We start from the raw sequence: 16,487 nt of genomic DNA, 5'->3' as shown, positions 1-16,487 counted from the left end.
TGCCCCTTCCCCTTCAGCTAAATGATCTCAGTCATGGGTTGATGCCCCTGCTCCCAGTCTCACCAGGGATCAGGGCAATTCTCAGCACAGCACAGAGCATCTCCCATTCCTTCTTCCCTGTTGGAAATGCAACAAAGGCATAGTGAGAGGAAGGTCTGCCTGACTTTCCTAACCCACTCTCAGCCCAAAAGTCTACAAACCCAAGGCTGGTTTGGAGGTCCCAGAGTTGATTTTGAGGTGCCACAGCTCATCCCCACAACAGTCCCTTGCTCTCCTCCCCTTCTCATCCAGGGGAGGCCCAGGGTGCCAGCAGCACCTCCCAGCTCCCCATCCCCTCCTCCTGTCCCCAGGCCATCTGGCCACACTCATCCATGTTAAACAAATGCTGGAGTCTATTATCAGGCCCTGCCTCCCCCTTCCCCCCCAGACAGATGGAGGCTGAGCACACCCGGAGTCCCGGCCCACAGCATTCATGTGTGTGAATGAGAAAATTGAATTATTTATGGCCATGTGAATAAGGCTGGCGGCTGCGGAGGCCAAGCGGAAAGGACTCCATTACGTGGAGAGTACCTGTTGCTATGGAGCTGGGGCTTCTTCCCCATGGCCCCCCATGCACAGCTGGATCCCTGCCTGCCCCCCATCCCACCCTGATCCTCATGGAGCTGGATGGAGGGCAGAGCTGAGTGCTGCACTGGCCACAGTATGGGGGATTTCCTCCCTGCCCTGTGCCTGCTGCTCCTGCATGTTTGTTGGGAGGGAACCCCAAATTTCCCCACATTTTGAAGCAGGACCTGCAGTGCCATGTGGGGATGGTGTACTGCTGGTGGCCAGAGGCTCCCTGACCCCCTGGCCACCATGATCTGCAGCCAGAAAACAGTGGGAAATATTGGGGTGGGAAGTGTTGGGGTGGGCAGTGCCAGCATCTCATGGCTAGGGCTGGGCAAAGCAAGCCTGACCTTGGCACAGCACAGGCCAATGGGTGACTCTCAGCTCAGACTCCTCAACTCCCCTCAAACTCCCATCCCTGGAGGCAGCAGGAGCTGAGACTTGCCACTCTCCCCATGCCCAGGCAGAAGAGCAGCTTTGCAAGTGCAGGGATTCCTTCCAGAGCCACCTGCATTGCAGCCTCTCCTTCAGGGATGCCAAATCCTGCAGCGATGCTGAGGGAGGTGCTGGGGCTTCCCTACCTCCCACTGCCTCCCCTACTCCTCTTTGGCTAAAAAAGTAGGACTTTATCGCTGTTGGGGTGCGGTCCTTCCTGCCTTGATGCCACCCTGGTGTCAGGCCAGGACCTGGGGACCATGAGGGGATGGGACATGGCAGCCCCCAGCCCTGCATGACAGCAGTACAGGGACTCCTGCTGCCTTCCCTGCAGAGCTAAGAATAGACTCCAGCTCCTCTCCTGGTGCTGAGTGGGCTCTGCTGGGCTCAGAGGAATAAAAAGCAGGAAAATGCTTATTTTAGTTGCTGCAGTCGACAGCTGTGACTCGTATGTACCTAAGGAGCGGCTTTGCACCGTGTTTACCCTCCCGCTGCCGGGAGCACAGGCACCACTGCAGACCTCCCATCCAGGCTGTGGATGCCCCTGCCATGCTCCCAGCCCCAAAATCCCAGCTGGCTCCCAATCCTTCTCCAGCACAACCGGCTGCCTCCCACTCTTCTTTCCCCCACGCTTTCAGAGTGAGCCCAGGCGATGCAGATGCTCCCACCATCCCCGTGCCTTGGGAGATGCTCCACAGCATCTCCCTGCACCAGCCACTGCTGGAGGCCAGCACAGCCTTGCTGAGGGCTTCTGTAGGTGCATCCAGCTTCAGGGGGATTGTCCCCAGCACCTGAGATAAAGGCAGGCTGCAGACACCCCTACAAGTGACACACCTGTCTGGGATGCTGCAGCAGAGAGCGGGCACTTGCCAGCCCTGGCTCTGGGTGCAAGGCCAGGGGAAGCACCTGCTCCAGGGGAGCAGCTCTGGGCCCTTCTCCCCAGCGTCACCCCCGAGGTAAAGCCAAGAGAAAGCTAATTGTTACCATAGCTACGTGAAGTGGCCTTTCTTAGGGAGCCGCGTCATCACTGCTGTCACAAGGTTAAGGCGGTGGGGAGTGGTGGTGGGGAAGGGGGGGAGATGTGTTTTCTTTGGGAAAACCATGGCAACAGCTATTTCTAAGGGAACAGCTGTGCACAGCGAGGCCATGGGGAAGGGGCTGGGGCATCTCAATGCCAGCCATGCTCTGAAGGCAGCAGTGCCAGGTCCAGCAGCTCTCCATGGCAGACTGCATCTCCAGGGTCCCCTTCCCACCTATGCCAGGGCTTGCTGGGTGTCTCCCATAGTGCTGGCACGTTGCCATGGGCTCCAGCATGCCCAGCAAAGCAACATCAGGCCACTCCAGTTTGCTCGGCATGTTCCCATTGGCAGGGCTTGGAGGGCTGCCAGATGTGTGGGATGGTTGGGAGCACCCACCATGGGGAGCGGGGATGGAATTGCCTGTCCAGAGTAAATTCACATGGAATCAGGACCAGCAGAAAGCTCAAGGCTGATTAATGAGAGACATGAAGGTTGAACAATCATAATATAAATACTGGTGGAAATCATAGGGATGGTGTCAACTCTCCTGGAGTCAGTACAGGATGGGCTGGTAAAATGGGAAGGTGCTCTTGGGGCTAAGGGACACTAGTGGAGGTGTAAAAGCCATGGAGATGTCCTGCAGGTCCAGGAGACACAGAGGTCTGAGGAACACGCAGCTTTGCAATGGCCAAGCAGACCCAGCAAGGAGAAGATGCCTGTCTCATCTGCACCCTCCACCCTGGCTCCTGTTCCAACACGTAGCTGGGAATTATCTCTGTTTGCTAGACACTTAATTAAGACCATTTCCCTGAAGGAAACCAAGATGGAGAACTTCACTTCTCGGTATTCCAGCGCTTTCTGGCATTCGCTTCCACACCAATTAGGGTGTAAATTAGTCACCTGGAGAGCAATCCAGTGGCTGTGCTCAAGGGAAGCTCTTGAGCACATGTGCCATCTTCTTCCAGGAAGGCAGGTGGCAGCACAGGTGGGGACAGGGAAAGGGTCCTTGGGGTGCTGGGGCCTGCAGTTTGGGGTAACAGCTTGGGACTGGCCACGGAGCAGTTAGCAAGAGGGTTTATGGTGTCTCCATGAGCTGTGTGTGCTTCTCCCAGGCCCCTGGAGTTCAGGGTGGCTTGGTGGACCACAGGGCTCTGAGGTCCCTGTTGTCTCTGACAAGAGCAGGAGGCAAATCTGGGCATGAGGTGCTCAGGTCTGTGCTGTGCTGTGATGGGATTCAACAGAGGGTTGGCACAGAAATGTGGCTCAAGGGTGGTCGACATCTTGAGGTTGCTGGGTCTGGACAGTCTCCTGCTCAGGTCTTCAGATGGACGTGTGGAGGCACCTCTGCCACAGTTGTGGCTGTGCATCCATCCCTCTGCAGTGAGCCTGACCGTGTCCACTCCAGCTGAGAAGTTTCTGTAGAAAACACAGCTGAAATGTGGGATGGAAGTTCAGCGGGAGGAGGGTCCAAAGAGGAATAAACAAAACCTCTTTGGGCAGCATTGGCTGCTCTCCCAGGGTGCTGCAGTTGTAGGAATTCACTGAACATGACTAAGGGCACTGCTGGGAGCAGAGGCACAGGCAGACAGCACTCAAGGGAAAATCTGGTTCATGGATTGATGGGAGATTGTGGTGGCAGACAGGCAGAAGAGGAGCTGGCAGAGAGGTGGCTGGGAGGAGGCACCTGAAAGCCACAACTGGCTGTGCATGTGTCCCCATGTCACTCAGAGAGTGGGATCTCATTCACAGTGGGGTCTCACTGCAGCACCAGGCATCATCCCTGCTTTCCTTCCTGATCCTCTTCAGAGGGGTGCAATACATCCACAGCCCTGCAGAAATACTGCACAGAGCCTGTGCTGATTACCAGCAAGTCAGGATGGAAAGGTTTCAGCTAAAATACCAATTTGTAGGTGATCTCAGTGGTGAGGTTCAGCTTCCCCATTGCTTTTGATCTCCTTTTGTTGCACTTATGGGGTGTTCTTAGCTGATGCCTCCTTTTCCATCAGAACACTCACATCTGTCTCTGCCTATATGGGACAAACTGAGGGTCAGCTGTGTGGTCCTAACTTCCCTAAATATTCCAACTTTCTCCTTTCCCAAGCCACCTTGCAGGGACCAGGCAGCTTCCTCACCTTCTAGCCAGCCTGCCCACTGCCTGCTCCACCTCCTTCCAAACAGAACCAGAGTTCCTGTGAGGAGCCACCTGCCCACAGGACATGCCCTCCAAGCCCCCATTAGTTAGCAGTTGTCTTAAGCACTGCAACATTTGATGCCTTATTCCTCCTAGTCCTGCCTGATGTAACCGTGCCTGTCCTCATTAGCCACATAATTGTCTGGCAAACACAAAACAGGCCCTGACACAGTCTAAGGAAATTGGCTTAAAAATATGGAGCCACATTCTCAGATGTTGTTGAAGGGGTCTCATTTGTTTATTTGCATTCACACGGCGCCCTGTGGATAATAAGAGACAGACTGCTGCAAAACCACCTATTTTTCTTAAAGGATCATCTGAGGTGGGAAATGGCAGCTGGGATATCCAGCACTCCTGCAGGATAACTACCTCTCTGCTGCTTGGTCCAAACTGCTGCACCAAGGGGTTTCCAAGAAGAGAAGGTGGTATGTGCCATCCATGTTCACACTGCTAAGATTGCCCAGGGAGAGACTTAGCCATCCACATCTCCCAGTGATAATGCCTGGAATATGAATTTTGAAGGGGTTCTGACAGCAGATGACAGGGCTAGGTTAATGGAAGCAGCGGTAAGAAATCTAATTAACCCATAGTATGTTGTTTAATTTGTGCAAAGTTGTTGTGGTTACTCAACTATAAACTCCATGCCCAGCTCTAATGACAGTCACTGGCATGGCAGCAGTGGAGAGCATCCTGGAGGTGGGCAGCCACCCTGTGCTCACCCTTGAAGGTGCCCTCAATTACGTGCAGAGCGTTCCAGTGGCTGCCTCCATCTGGTTCTTCCATGGCATCTGAGACCCTTTTCTAGCTCTGCTCTTTGGAACGGGCACCTGTGCTGCTTCACTGCCTGCTCTGGCATTCAACCCTGCTGCATGGCTTCCAAAAACCAGCCTTCAGGACCCAGCAGTGTCAATCTGTTGATTGCACTCAAGTCCAGGAGATGGCTCCAGGTCATTGAGTTCCCATCACAGCTCTTAGGCTGTAATTATGTTCAAGGCTCTTTGCCTCGGTTATGTCTTTTTACTAATGCTCGGAGCCGCTGCACTGATCTTTTCTTCAAGGCTGACCTCCATGCGGTTTCCCAGGAGAGAGCCAGGACTGTTATTCATGCCAATTCACAAACCAAAGGCCAGTTGTCCATTACACGATTTTTGGAACAGCAGGGAACACCAGCAGGGCTGATGGTGGCTGAGCTCTTTGTGTCGGTTCAGGGAGGAGCACAGGAAAAGGGCTGGATGTCACAGGTCAGGCCCTCTGCCCAGGTTAACCTCCCCCAAACGTCTTTGACCAGACAACAGCTCCTCTGAAGAGGTGCTCTGGACCCTGTGCTGCCCACAGAAGGGTGATGCTGCACCTCAGTTCCTCCATCTCTCACCAGAGCTCCATGGTCCCCCCATGACTGCTACAAGAGACACAGACACGCATGTGCCTTGCAGGGAAATCCTTCCTGGGGAACAGAAAGCTTTAACCAGGTCCCAGAAGCCTCCCAGTTGCCCACTGAGGTGAAGTTGACAAGAAAGGAGTCAAGAAGAGAGATTATTCACCTCCGGGGTCCATTAAAGCCAAGCAGGCTGATCCCACACTGCTGCAGGGTTTGCAGGAGGAGACACTTCCAGCACTGAGCACGCTGAGGTCCTGCTGCTACCCTGAGTGTGTTGGGGGTGTGGAATACAAGCACACCCTTGGCAGCAATGTGCACTTGTTACACTGAGCCCTGCAAGGTCCACAGACTCCCACTCCCATTCCAAGGGGAATCCAGCCCCCTCTGTTTGATGGGACTTTAGGAGAGAGTCCTTGGCTCACTGTTCTTCGAAGCCAGTGGAGGTGCCTGGTGGTGATGCCAGGGCACTGCTCACTGTCCAGGACGGGATTCCCATCAAACAGGATGCCCAGCAAGCCAGCCTGCATCCACAAATAGGGTTCCCAGCAGAGTCCTAAGTGCAGGGACACAGAAACGCCCTCAGAGCTCAGTCACCACCAGTTTGAGTGTGTGCCCAAGCAAATCTCTTGGCATCCTGTTCCCACACTGCTGAGCTCCACAGCCCTTCGCCTCCAGCCTGGGGATGAAACCAGGTCCCTGGGCAGCCAAAGGAGGGAAAGCAGCAGAGGAGCTCGATTTGGGTTTTCCTTTCTTTTCTTTCTTTTTTTTTTTTTTTTTTTTTTTTTTTTTTTTTTTTTTTTAAGAATTTAGAAGTGGCAGTGCTAGCAAAGGGTAATTATCCCTCTGTTCCAGCTGAAATACAATTAAGGCGGCTCTCAACGAGCCCCCGGGATATTGTGGTTTACTAATTAACAAGCGGATATGCTGTGGCCCCTGTCATGGCAATTACAGCATGAGACAGGCTTCAGGAGCTCTAATTACACGTCAGCCCGCAACACACGCTGCAATACAAATTAATGAGGGGCTGAGCTGGCAGTGCAGGCAGTTTGTCCAGCAAGAGGCTGAGGTGGGCAGCAGGGATGGGGATGGATGTGGGAGATAGGGATGTGAGCCGAAGCCTGGGGATACCATTGCACACTGCAGGATCAGGAGGATGAAGGGAGGAAATCTGGGATAAAAAGCCCCGTGGTTACCCAGAAATGGTGCACTGAAGAAAAGGAGAGGGGTTTTTGCTTTGTGGAGCCATGGCCTGATGGGATGAGTGGCATTTGGGATGACTGCAATGAATAGCAAGTATCACATCTTCAGCTGTTAATTCCCAGACCAATAAAGAAAAGAAGTCAGATGGGAAATACCCAATAGGGTTTTGACTGCTGACAAATAACAAACAGATCTCCCAGAGCCAGGAGGAATTTTTCTGACAAATTGTTTATTGGGGAAAGTTCGGCACTTTCAGCTTGAGTTGAACTAATAGCTTTGGCCAGGTCTGGAAAATAAAAAAAGGCAATCAGGATTTTTGTAAATGCAGTTCTGACACATTGCATTTTAAAAAGCTGCTTCCTTTCAAAATGTATTTAAAAGATGTAATTAAACCAAAAAACAGACCTCACACCTAATGAGGACACTTTGTTTCTGACAAAATAGAACGATATTTATCAGCTTTGCTGATATTTATCAGAGTTTTGCTGCTCCAAGCTCAGCAGTGACACATGTTTTCTGTGGCATTAGTGCGCCTGTTGAATTTACTGTCTCCTCTCCAGCACCTGTCTGCTGCCAGGGAGGGACAGAGGGAGGTGACATGCTGGATGCTCCATGGTGATGCTTTGGCCACCAGCATCACCTGCAAACACTGCAGGTGTTTGGCCACCTGCATCACCTGCAGACAGAGAGATTTTTGGGCAGGATCTGGGGAAGATGAAGTGAAGCTCCCAGGTTTTGGAGCTCCCTCCAGCCTCCTGCAGGGGTGCAATCAATGGAGCTGAGGGGCAGCCCTTGCAGGGGATGGAGTCTCACACCACGGGGGTGCAGAGCAGGTCCCTCATTTGCTCAGGCTGTGATGAAGGAGTGAGAGGAGGCAGGTGAGGAGCTTTCAGACTAATCCCTCTTGTTCCCACGCACTGTGGGAAGGAGATCCTGCCCAGTCCCCACTGCCAGCACCCAGAGCACCTCTGTCACAGACTGTGGCAGGGGAAGGGCAGGCACCTCCTCACATGCAGCTCCCAGCACAGATCCCATTAACCATCGCAATTAACACGAGCCAGGCCCTCTCCCTTCCTTGTCACCCCAGCCAGAGCTGTACATAAAAATAACTGTTTATTACACAGCAGGCAGAGCCCAGCTTATCGCTGCAGCCAGGAAATTGCTGCGCAGAAAGCGCACGTTTCACTTTTAATAAGTTTGGCAATAAAACATCTCATCAAACGAGGCCATGACAGGGCAATAATGAAGCTTCCGCGCGGACCATAATTGCTCACTGCTCTCCTGGGGGCCAGCCAGAAAATGGGGAGCGAGGGGGGAGATGGATGGCAGCATCATCCTCCCTCACCTCCTGCTCTGGGAGCATCCACCCCTCCTTATCCCCAGCAGCATCCCCGGAGCACTGACACCCCCCTGAACATGACTGAAGAGATCTGTCCATGCTGGAGGGATACAGGCAATTCCCATGGAGTGTTGGAGGAGTGTCAGAGGAATAGGGAGACTCTGGTGCTCTGAGGGAAAGGATTTCTGCCTTCCAAGCACAGCTTTCCAGCACTGAATGGTTTTCATGGCTGAGCAGCTGCTCTCACACACAGTCCATCCTCATCCTCAGCCAGGAGGGAGTCTCCTGGTTAAGTTCCTGGAGGTTCTGCACAGGTGGGCTCAGGATGGGGATCTCAGCATGGCAATGGAGGGGTCCTGCAGGAATCCCTGTTCTGGGTCTCTGCTGCGGACCATGAGGGCTGCAGTGCTCCAAATCCCATCACAACGAAGGCCAGGGGGTGACATGGTGCCTGCCTGTGCTGACATCCTCAGCTGGTGACAGCTCAGCCACACAGCACTGGCTTCCCCAGCTGGTCCCTTGCACCAGAGGATGGTGCTGGTATTTCGAGGTGCTCCATCATGATGAGACTTTCTTCCTCTAAAGGAAATAAGGTCCATCAATTGGTCACTACTCCAACCTATTTCTGAGCTTCCCAGCTTCTGTTTGATCTTCTGGATGCTGCTGGCCACAAACCAGCCCTGCCACAAACCTACTCAGGGTGATGGGAACAGCTCAGGGAGCCCTGGTGAGGTTCCCCAAGCACAGGTGGGTGATGGGGAGGCACCAGGCAGCCTGCAGAGCCCAGGATGATGAAGTGATCCCTTATCACCCCTGGAGCCAAAGATTGCTGCTTGCTGCCTTCTCTGGGTGAACCTATCCCGTTCCCACCAATCACCCCCCTTGGCAGGGAGGGAACAGAGAAGTCCAGGAGAACATGGTGCAACCAACACCACAAAGAGGAGCTCTGGCATCGAGGTAACAGGAGACAAAACGATGCATGTTGAGGCTGGCACGAGGAAATGAAGCAGTTTAGAGTCACAGCAGGGATGTGCTGGCACTGGCAGGGCCTGCTGGCAGGCCCCTGGGTGGGCAGGAGGCTTTGTTTGCCTGCAGCACCGCTCTTGGGGAGTTTACCTGGAATTACTGATCCGCATTCATAAACATGATCACGTTAATTGCTCGCTGAGGCTGCAGTCACCATCTCCTCTCAGCACTGGGATTTCAGCTCCCTTCCCACCCCAAATGTCAAGATGTGTCTGTTCTTCCATCCGCTCTGCACCACGGCTGAGGACAGAGAAGTGGCTGGAGGAGGAAGAGAGGCAGAGGATGGGTGAATCCATGAGCCTGGAGCCAGAGGCAGACACCCACCTCCTCTCTGCAAAGCTGCACCTTGAAAATAAAGAGCAGGCACTTTCTGGAGGGCACCAGGAGCTCTGCAGGAATCCCTGGGGATAACCTGGGGAAAGGCATCCTGTCTAGGGACCAGCTTTGATGGCAGAGCAGTGACCAGGCAGCAGGAGAGGGAGCAGCTCCCAGCTGAGGACAGAGACACCCAGGCTGCTCAGCCTGGAACCAGCCTGGTGCTCATCTCACTTGGAGCACAGCCAATCACTTCTAGTAAATTATTCATCTGACAAATTTAGCCTGTTATTCTAGTCGTGCTCTACCCAGAGTTTTACAGATTTCGTTATTATTTCAAATTGTGCAAACACCGCAGAAACCTCTCCTGGGCTCTGGCGCGCTCTGCCTTCATCTCAGCTCATCTGCCGCATCTGAAATGTGATTTCTACCATCTGGTGCACAACCCTTCACCCCCAGCATGGCCCCAGGACCTTGGGGAGGTGAGTAGCATCCCTGTTCAACACAAGGCTTTTACCAAAGGGAGAAATTCCTACTGTGGGGGAACATCTCCTGAGGATCTGGGGGTCAGTGGGATCACAGGAGGTCACGGGACATTTTCAAAGTTATTTTGATTCACCTTTCAAAGGTATTTTGACTTTTTTTCACTTCCATCTTTGTATATGGGGTAGGGAGAAAAAAATGATAGCACTGTTCCCTTGCATTCTGGATTATCTGGTTTCCTAAGCCTGGTCACCCTGCAAAATGGGGAAAAGCTTTTCCCTTCCTCCCCACAGCCGTAATTTCTTCTGTTGAGGTTTCTTTGCAGCCATGAGGGTACAGCTAAAACTTTGCACTCTCAAAGAGAATGCAAACTACACATCCTGGGAAGAGCAGAAGGAACATGGATGGGTTTGTTGTGGACAAGCCAAGAGTGATCAGACCCACCAATGTGTCCAGGGAGAAACTCTCAGCCAGGCACTTGAGTCTTTCTTCATGTAATGCAGGGTGTGAGAAAGAAGAGCAGGCAGTGACCACCTCCTTATCCACCCAGAGCTGGAGGAGAAATGCAAGCCCATGTCCCTCACAGCAAGGCTTGAGTTTACTCCCAGTTGTATGCTGTTAGTGAGCTCACACCTCATTTACAGGGGGAAAAACACCTCTCCAGGGAGAGGCCCAGGAATATGAAATGAACTATCTCCAAGAGCTGTAATGCACAGTTTCACCAAAAACACCAGAAAAGAGTGTAAGTTTCTACACAGAGAGCTGACAGGATTCCCTCGCAAGATATTGAGAGACACTTGAATGGCTCTCATTAAAGGGAGATTAATTGGCTGAACAGCAGGGATGGAAGCAAGAAATGCAAAGCATGGAGCAACTGATTTAAGGATGAGGTTTACTCACCAAGAGAAGAACAGAAAATAAATATGAAAAAATTAGTCAGAGGGCAATCTAAATCTTTCCTTTCTTACCAGGCTACAGAAACTAATGGGTGGTGGAAAGGGAGAACAGTGGAGTGTGAAACACTTGTCCTGCATCCCTGTGAGCCCCATCGGTAGCAGGGAGAGGGAACCCTCCCAGCAAGGCCCAGAGGGATGAGGATGGACACGGAGCCTGGTTCCCTGTGGAAGACTAGTGATTTTGTTGTTGTATGGCTCATCCCACCACAACAAGTCACAGTCTGCCCTAGGGCACATGGCCTCTGCAGCGATGCTGAAGGCATGGGGACAATCCACTGGCTGGGGCTGCCCTTCTCCTCTTCTGACCACCTCGGACATTGCTTTTGTGAGCTTTGGGAGGGAAGCAACGAGAGGCCGGTCTGAAAGCCCCCCCTTCAACCATGCCCCAGCCGGAGCTGCTCCCCACAACTCCAGGGAGCATCCAGGGAGAGCTGGAGGATGCACACTCCAAGCTGCCGTGCTCCAGCCCAGCTGCAGGACACAGTGAACACACGGGAAAAGCGCAGCCGTGTATCCGTGTGGGGCTGCACGGACTTGGCTTCAACCCAAGCCTCTTCAACCTCCCTCAAGAACTATTCCCTGTTGTACTAGCCACAGAAGTCCTGCTCCTATCAGCAGGATTCCTATGAGTTCATGCCTCTTACCCACTATTCCAATATGACCAGTTGATGCACCTACTATGAAAAACCTTCCTGCCACTCACACTAGCCCTGTGCCTCTGACATACCAGCATGTCAATTTGCTACACGGGCCTACTCCTTACCTAAGGCCCTACTGGAAATGTGCCCGAACACTAAGGGTCACTATGATAAAGTGAACATGGAGGTAATACCAGCCCTCTCATCTCCTAATACTTAGAAAAGCAGGACTCAAACCTACACTAGAGGAATCAAAACCCTCCATACTTTCCAGTAGGGTCAGCTAAACAACCTATCGGGCCCCATACCCCGAACTCCTTCCCCTGCTAATGAACACCCAGGCAAATATAATCTTCATCACTAGCTTACTCCTAGGAACCGCAGTGTGCATCCCACCCCAAACCCAGCCCCACGGAAGGTCCCCTCCACCGGGGGCAGAGGTGAGGACAGGCTTGAGGGCCTGAGCATCACCCAGTCTGCGCTGGAAGCTCCGGATGGGAGCTCCCCAAAAAACCCCAAAAAAGCCCCAAAACCGCGACGGCCCCGCCCCCGGGGGCGGACGAAGCCCCGCCCCCGTATGCAGATTAGTCCTTGGGCGCAGCCAATGGGAAAGCAGGGAGGCGTGGCCACGGCGGGACTTGCCCGGGCATGTGCGCGGGGCGGCTTCCGGGCCGGACACGTGTGAGCGGCGCCGGGAGCGGTCAGCACCGGGACGCCGGGGGTACACCGGGGGGTACGAGGACACCGGGGGGACAGGGGACACCGGGGGGACAGGGGACACCAGGGGGGCCGGCAGCGGCCTGCGGACGGGTAACGGGGCGGGCAGGGAGCTGGGGCCTGGAGCGAGGTGGAGAGGGCCCGGGTAATGGGCACACAGGGCCTGAGGGAGTAGGGTAACGGGGGGGACAGAGGGGACAGTGCGGTGGGCAGGGCCCTGGGGCCGGGAATGGGCAGACAGGGCCTTGGGGAGTACGGAACGGGGGGACAGAGGGCACAGTGCGGTGGGCAGGGGCTGGGCAGGGCCCTGGGGCCGGGAATAGGGCGGGGTGGGGACCGGGAATGAGGGGGCAAAGGCGTGGTGTGTCACAGGGTGCGACAGCGTGTCCGTGTCCCTTCCTTCCCCTCGCCCTGCCCCGTTTCTCCTGCCTGTGCCATCCCCGGTGTCCCCGATGTGGGTTTGTGGGTGGGTTTGCCGTGGGGTCTGTGCGTCCTTTTCTGACAGGGGTCTGCATGGCACTCATGATCCCTGTGCACCCTCCCGCAGGAATGCCACCAGGCAAAGGGCAGATGACCCCGCTGCTGCCCGCCCCGAAGGTCACCGTGCCCACCCTGCAGGGCGCCCATGGGGGCTGCGCTCAGGCCCCGAGGGGTCCCGGCTCACCGCAGGCTCGCAGCAAGAAGAGGAGCCGAAGGCACCAGCGGTTCATGGCGCGCCGGGCAGTGCTGGAGCAGAAGGGGCTGCTGAGCCCCCACAGGCACCCGGGCAGTCAGAGCCCCGAGGCGGGGCTGGAGGCACACACTGAACTCACCGAGAGCTGTGACAAGGTCCCCAAGGCCAAGCAGAGCGTGTCCTCATCCCTGTCTCCATCTGCCTCTCCAGACAGCATAGCCAGGCACCACTCGGTGCTGCTGTCCCAGGGGAACGGCAGCTCCGGGAGGGTGAGGACGTCCTCCCTGGTGCTGCGCCCGGGCAAGTACGTGGCCATCGACTGTGAGATGGTGGGCACGGGCCCTCAGGGCAAGCTGAGCGAGCTGGCACGCTGCTCTGTGGTGAACTACGAGGGGGATGTCATCTATGACAAGTACGTCCGGCCCGAGCTCCCCATCGTGGACTACCGGACACGCTGGAGCGGCATCACCAAGCAGCACATGAAGAATGCAATTCCCTTCAAGGCTGCCCAGGCTGAGGTCAGGGGAAAAAAAAAAATTAAAAAAATAAAAAAGCTTCTGTGTTATCTGTCAGGCATAAATTGGGATTCTTGGTGGCCCGTGTTAGGCTGCTGTGAGGCACAGCATAGGAATGGGAGCCTCAAGCTGTGCAGTGGATTGGTTTGCTTGCTTGTTATTCCTTCTGGGAACCTAAAAACTAAAAGCTAAGGAGCTGAATTTAATAAAAAATGGCTTATTTTATGCTTGGTATTTCTTTCACTGCAGTGTCAGTCTAACCCTCTGTGACTCTTCCAGATCCTGAAGATCTTGAAAGACAAGATTGTGGTAGGGCACGCCATCCACAATGACTTCCAAGCCCTGAAGTACTTCCACCCGAAAGACAGGACTCGAGACACCAGCCAGAGCCCTGCACTGAAGAAGAGGGCAGGGCTGCCCATCAGAGCCAATGTCTCCCTCAAGAACTTGGCCAGGCACCTGCTCCATAAAAAGATCCAGGTAAGCACCAGGAACCCTGAGATGGGAAACAGCCTTGGGTTAGCTCTGGACCTTTGTGGTCAGCTTGGTTGTCCGACCTCCATGTGTGTTCTCTGTGAGGTGGAGATGAACATTGTTCACCCTGTGCTCCTGACTATAAATAAGCTGGGAGGGCCAAGGACCTCCCAAGCTGACCATTAATTATCTCAGTAAAATGGGGACAGAATCTGTGCCCTCCAAAAAGGGTGGAAGAGATACCTGTATGGCCTTGGCTACATCAAACTTTTGCTGTGTCCAAAACCCACAGCACTTGTGTCCTTCCAAGCAAGCAGATGGCATGACTTCTGAGATTTTTGCTGCCCCTTTTAGCTAATGAGGCTTTTCCCCCTTTTCTCCTTTTTTCCCCTTTTCTCAGGAGGGCCGCAAAGGACACTCATCGGTGGAGGACGCCCAGACAGCCATGGAGCTGTACAGACTGGTGGAGGTACAGTGGGAGAAGGAGCTGGCCCACAGCCTGCCCCCCCGGCCCCCCAGCCCCGTCACAGACCCTGCTGCAGACAGCAGCCAGTACCTGGATGACCAGTACTGGCCCACAGAGCTGATGGCGAGCAGCCTGTGATGGGGACAGTCACCTCTGTGTGGTTTGGGCCATCCTGGTGCCTTCAGCTGTTGAAGGTGGAGGTGACTGCTGGCCTCCTCCCCTGGGCTTGTGCCCAGCACTGCTCTGCTCAGGGATGGAGACATGGTGACACCTGGACACAAGCAATCTCCCAGAAATGCTGTCTGCAGCCTTGAGCTGTCACACAGACTGTGCTGTGTTCATCTGTCACTTGGGGATGAGCAGGGTCCTGTGTCAGCCTGGAGGAGCCTCTGTGGGTGTGTAATGGGGGCTGCCAACACTCCCCATGCCTGCTATGGGGTTGTCCTCCTCCCAGAAACAAGGGGCAAGCTTTCCTGTGCAGGGACTGAGGTGTTTTGCTGATGTCCAAAGGCTGAGAACCCTCTGGGCCAGTAAACAGCCAGTTTGCTGCTCACTTTCTTTCATAGAATCATAGAATATGCTGAGTTGGAAGGGATCCATCAGGATCATTGAGTCCAACACCTGGCCCTGCACAGGACACCCAAAGAATCCCATAATGTGCCTGAGAGCTTTATCCAAACATTCCTTGAACTTAGACGTGCTTAGTGCTGTGAGCACTTCCCTGGGGAGCCTGTTCAGTGCTCAGCTCCAGCTGTGTGCTGAATATTTTCTCCAGAAGGATACTGTGGTATGGTATCAAAAGCTTTGCTGAAGTCCAAAAAGATTTCATCACCTGGTGCCCCTTGATCAGCTAGGTGGGAGGCCTGCTCTAGAAGGAAATCAGGTTCCATGAGCAGGACTTTGCCCTGGTGAAGCCATGCTGGATGTGAGCAATGACTGCATTGTGCTCCAGGTGGTTTTCAAATCCTCCCAGAAAAATACTTCCCATCCTTTTACCTGTCAGTGAAGTGAGACTGACAGGCTGTATCTTCCAGTGTCCTTGCCCTTCAAAACTGGGGCAACATTTGGCACCTTTCAGTCAGCTGGGACCTCTCTGGATTCCAAGACTGCTCAAAAATAGTTGAGCAGCTCTGTAATGACATCAGCAGCTCTTGGATGAATCCCATCAGGCCCCATTGATTTAGAGGGATCCACTTGCATAATGAAGTTCAAGAGGAAAGTCTGGGTCTAATCAATGTCCAGCCTGGAAGAGAGCACAGAATGCACTTAATTTTAAATAAATTATTCACATGATTGTCCAATTCTGAATTAAAAACTGTTCTGGCTAAACCCCTTGTGTATATTCTGCATTATTTGATCTGGCAGTTCTCCAGGAGTGAGAGGGCAGGGATGGGGTTGGCAAACAGGTGCCCAAGTAGCATCCCATGTTTTAGGGCTTCAAACCCACCTGCAGTTGTAAGAGGTGCTTTGAGAGGCTGGAGTGGGTAGTTCCTTGGGGCTACAGGCTTGTCCCCTCTGCTCTGGGGACAGCCCTGTGTAGCAGGAGGAGCAGGGATGGGCTCAGCCAGGGTCTGGGAGCAAGATCACAGTGGGAATGTTGTGAGCTGTGACATGGGCTGCTGTCAGTGTGGGGACAGGGCACTGCTCATCTGCAGTGACTCGGCCTGGAGGTGACATGTAGATGATCTGTGGCTGCAGAAATGTGCCCCAGATGGGTGTGTGAGCACCAGGGAGGGGTTTGGGGCTTGACACAGGGAATTACCTGATTCACCAGGGAACTGAACAGCCATGGTTGTAGAAAATTTATATTTTTTCACAATGTGCCTTAAGGGCAGCCCTTGGGGACATCCCCTGAGCACAGTCCCCGTGCCTGGGCTGTGAAAGGGAGGTGGCAGAGCAGGCTGGAGGGCTGCCAGCACCCTGGGGACTTTGGGGACCCTGCTGCAGCACAGGGGTTACAACAGCCAGCCCTGGCATGGAGTCCATGACCCTGCCAGCCAGGCTAGACCATCCCAGGCTTTTCCCTGCAGACAGTGGAGGGTAAGGAGAGCTGAGC

At 54.1% G+C, this 16,487-nt stretch overlaps 1 protein-coding gene across 3 annotated transcripts; it reads left to right on the top strand.

Annotated features, from left to right (window-relative positions):
• Positions 1-12,219: 12,219 nt before the first annotated feature.
• AEN (apoptosis enhancing nuclease) lies at positions 12,220-15,724 on the top strand. 3 transcript variants are annotated; one of them, XM_058811529.1, is made up of 4 exons: positions 12,220-12,286; positions 12,851-13,494; positions 13,771-13,971; positions 14,366-15,724. In XM_058811529.1, the coding sequence occupies exons 1-4, from the start codon at positions 12,235-12,237 to the stop codon at positions 14,567-14,569; spliced, it is 1,101 nt and encodes a 366-aa protein (XP_058667512.1). In that variant the 5' UTR covers positions 12,220-12,234; the 3' UTR covers positions 14,570-15,724. The 3 variants fall into 3 exon arrangements, with proteins under 3 accessions (XP_058667512.1, XP_058667510.1, XP_058667511.1); XM_058811527.1 differs by having other exon boundaries at positions 12,235-12,307; XM_058811528.1 differs by having other exon boundaries at positions 12,256-12,319.
• Positions 15,725-16,487: the final 763 nt, after the last annotated feature.

This window comes from Ammospiza caudacuta, chromosome 10 (genome assembly GCF_027887145.1).
Source record: "Ammospiza caudacuta isolate bAmmCau1 chromosome 10, bAmmCau1.pri, whole genome shotgun sequence".
In the NCBI taxonomy this organism is placed as follows: Eukaryota; Metazoa; Chordata; class Aves; order Passeriformes; family Passerellidae; genus Ammospiza; species Ammospiza caudacuta.
Note: the sequence above shows the minus strand (reverse complement) of the source record. Positions and strands in the feature narration are given on the sequence as shown.

Excerpts from the sequence above, each read along its gene's own strand:
- AEN (XM_058811527.1), top strand. The coding sequence starts at position 12,235 with ATGTGCGCGGGGCGGCTTCCGGGCCGGACACGTGTGAGCGGCGCCGGG. Across the intron at positions 13,495-13,770 it reads TCAAGGCTGCCCAGGCTGAG|ATCCTGAAGATCTTGAAAGA; the intron begins GTCAGGGGAAAA and ends TGACTCTTCCAG. Across the intron at positions 13,972-14,365 it reads TGCTCCATAAAAAGATCCAG|GAGGGCCGCAAAGGACACTC; the intron begins GTAAGCACCAGG and ends CCCTTTTCTCAG.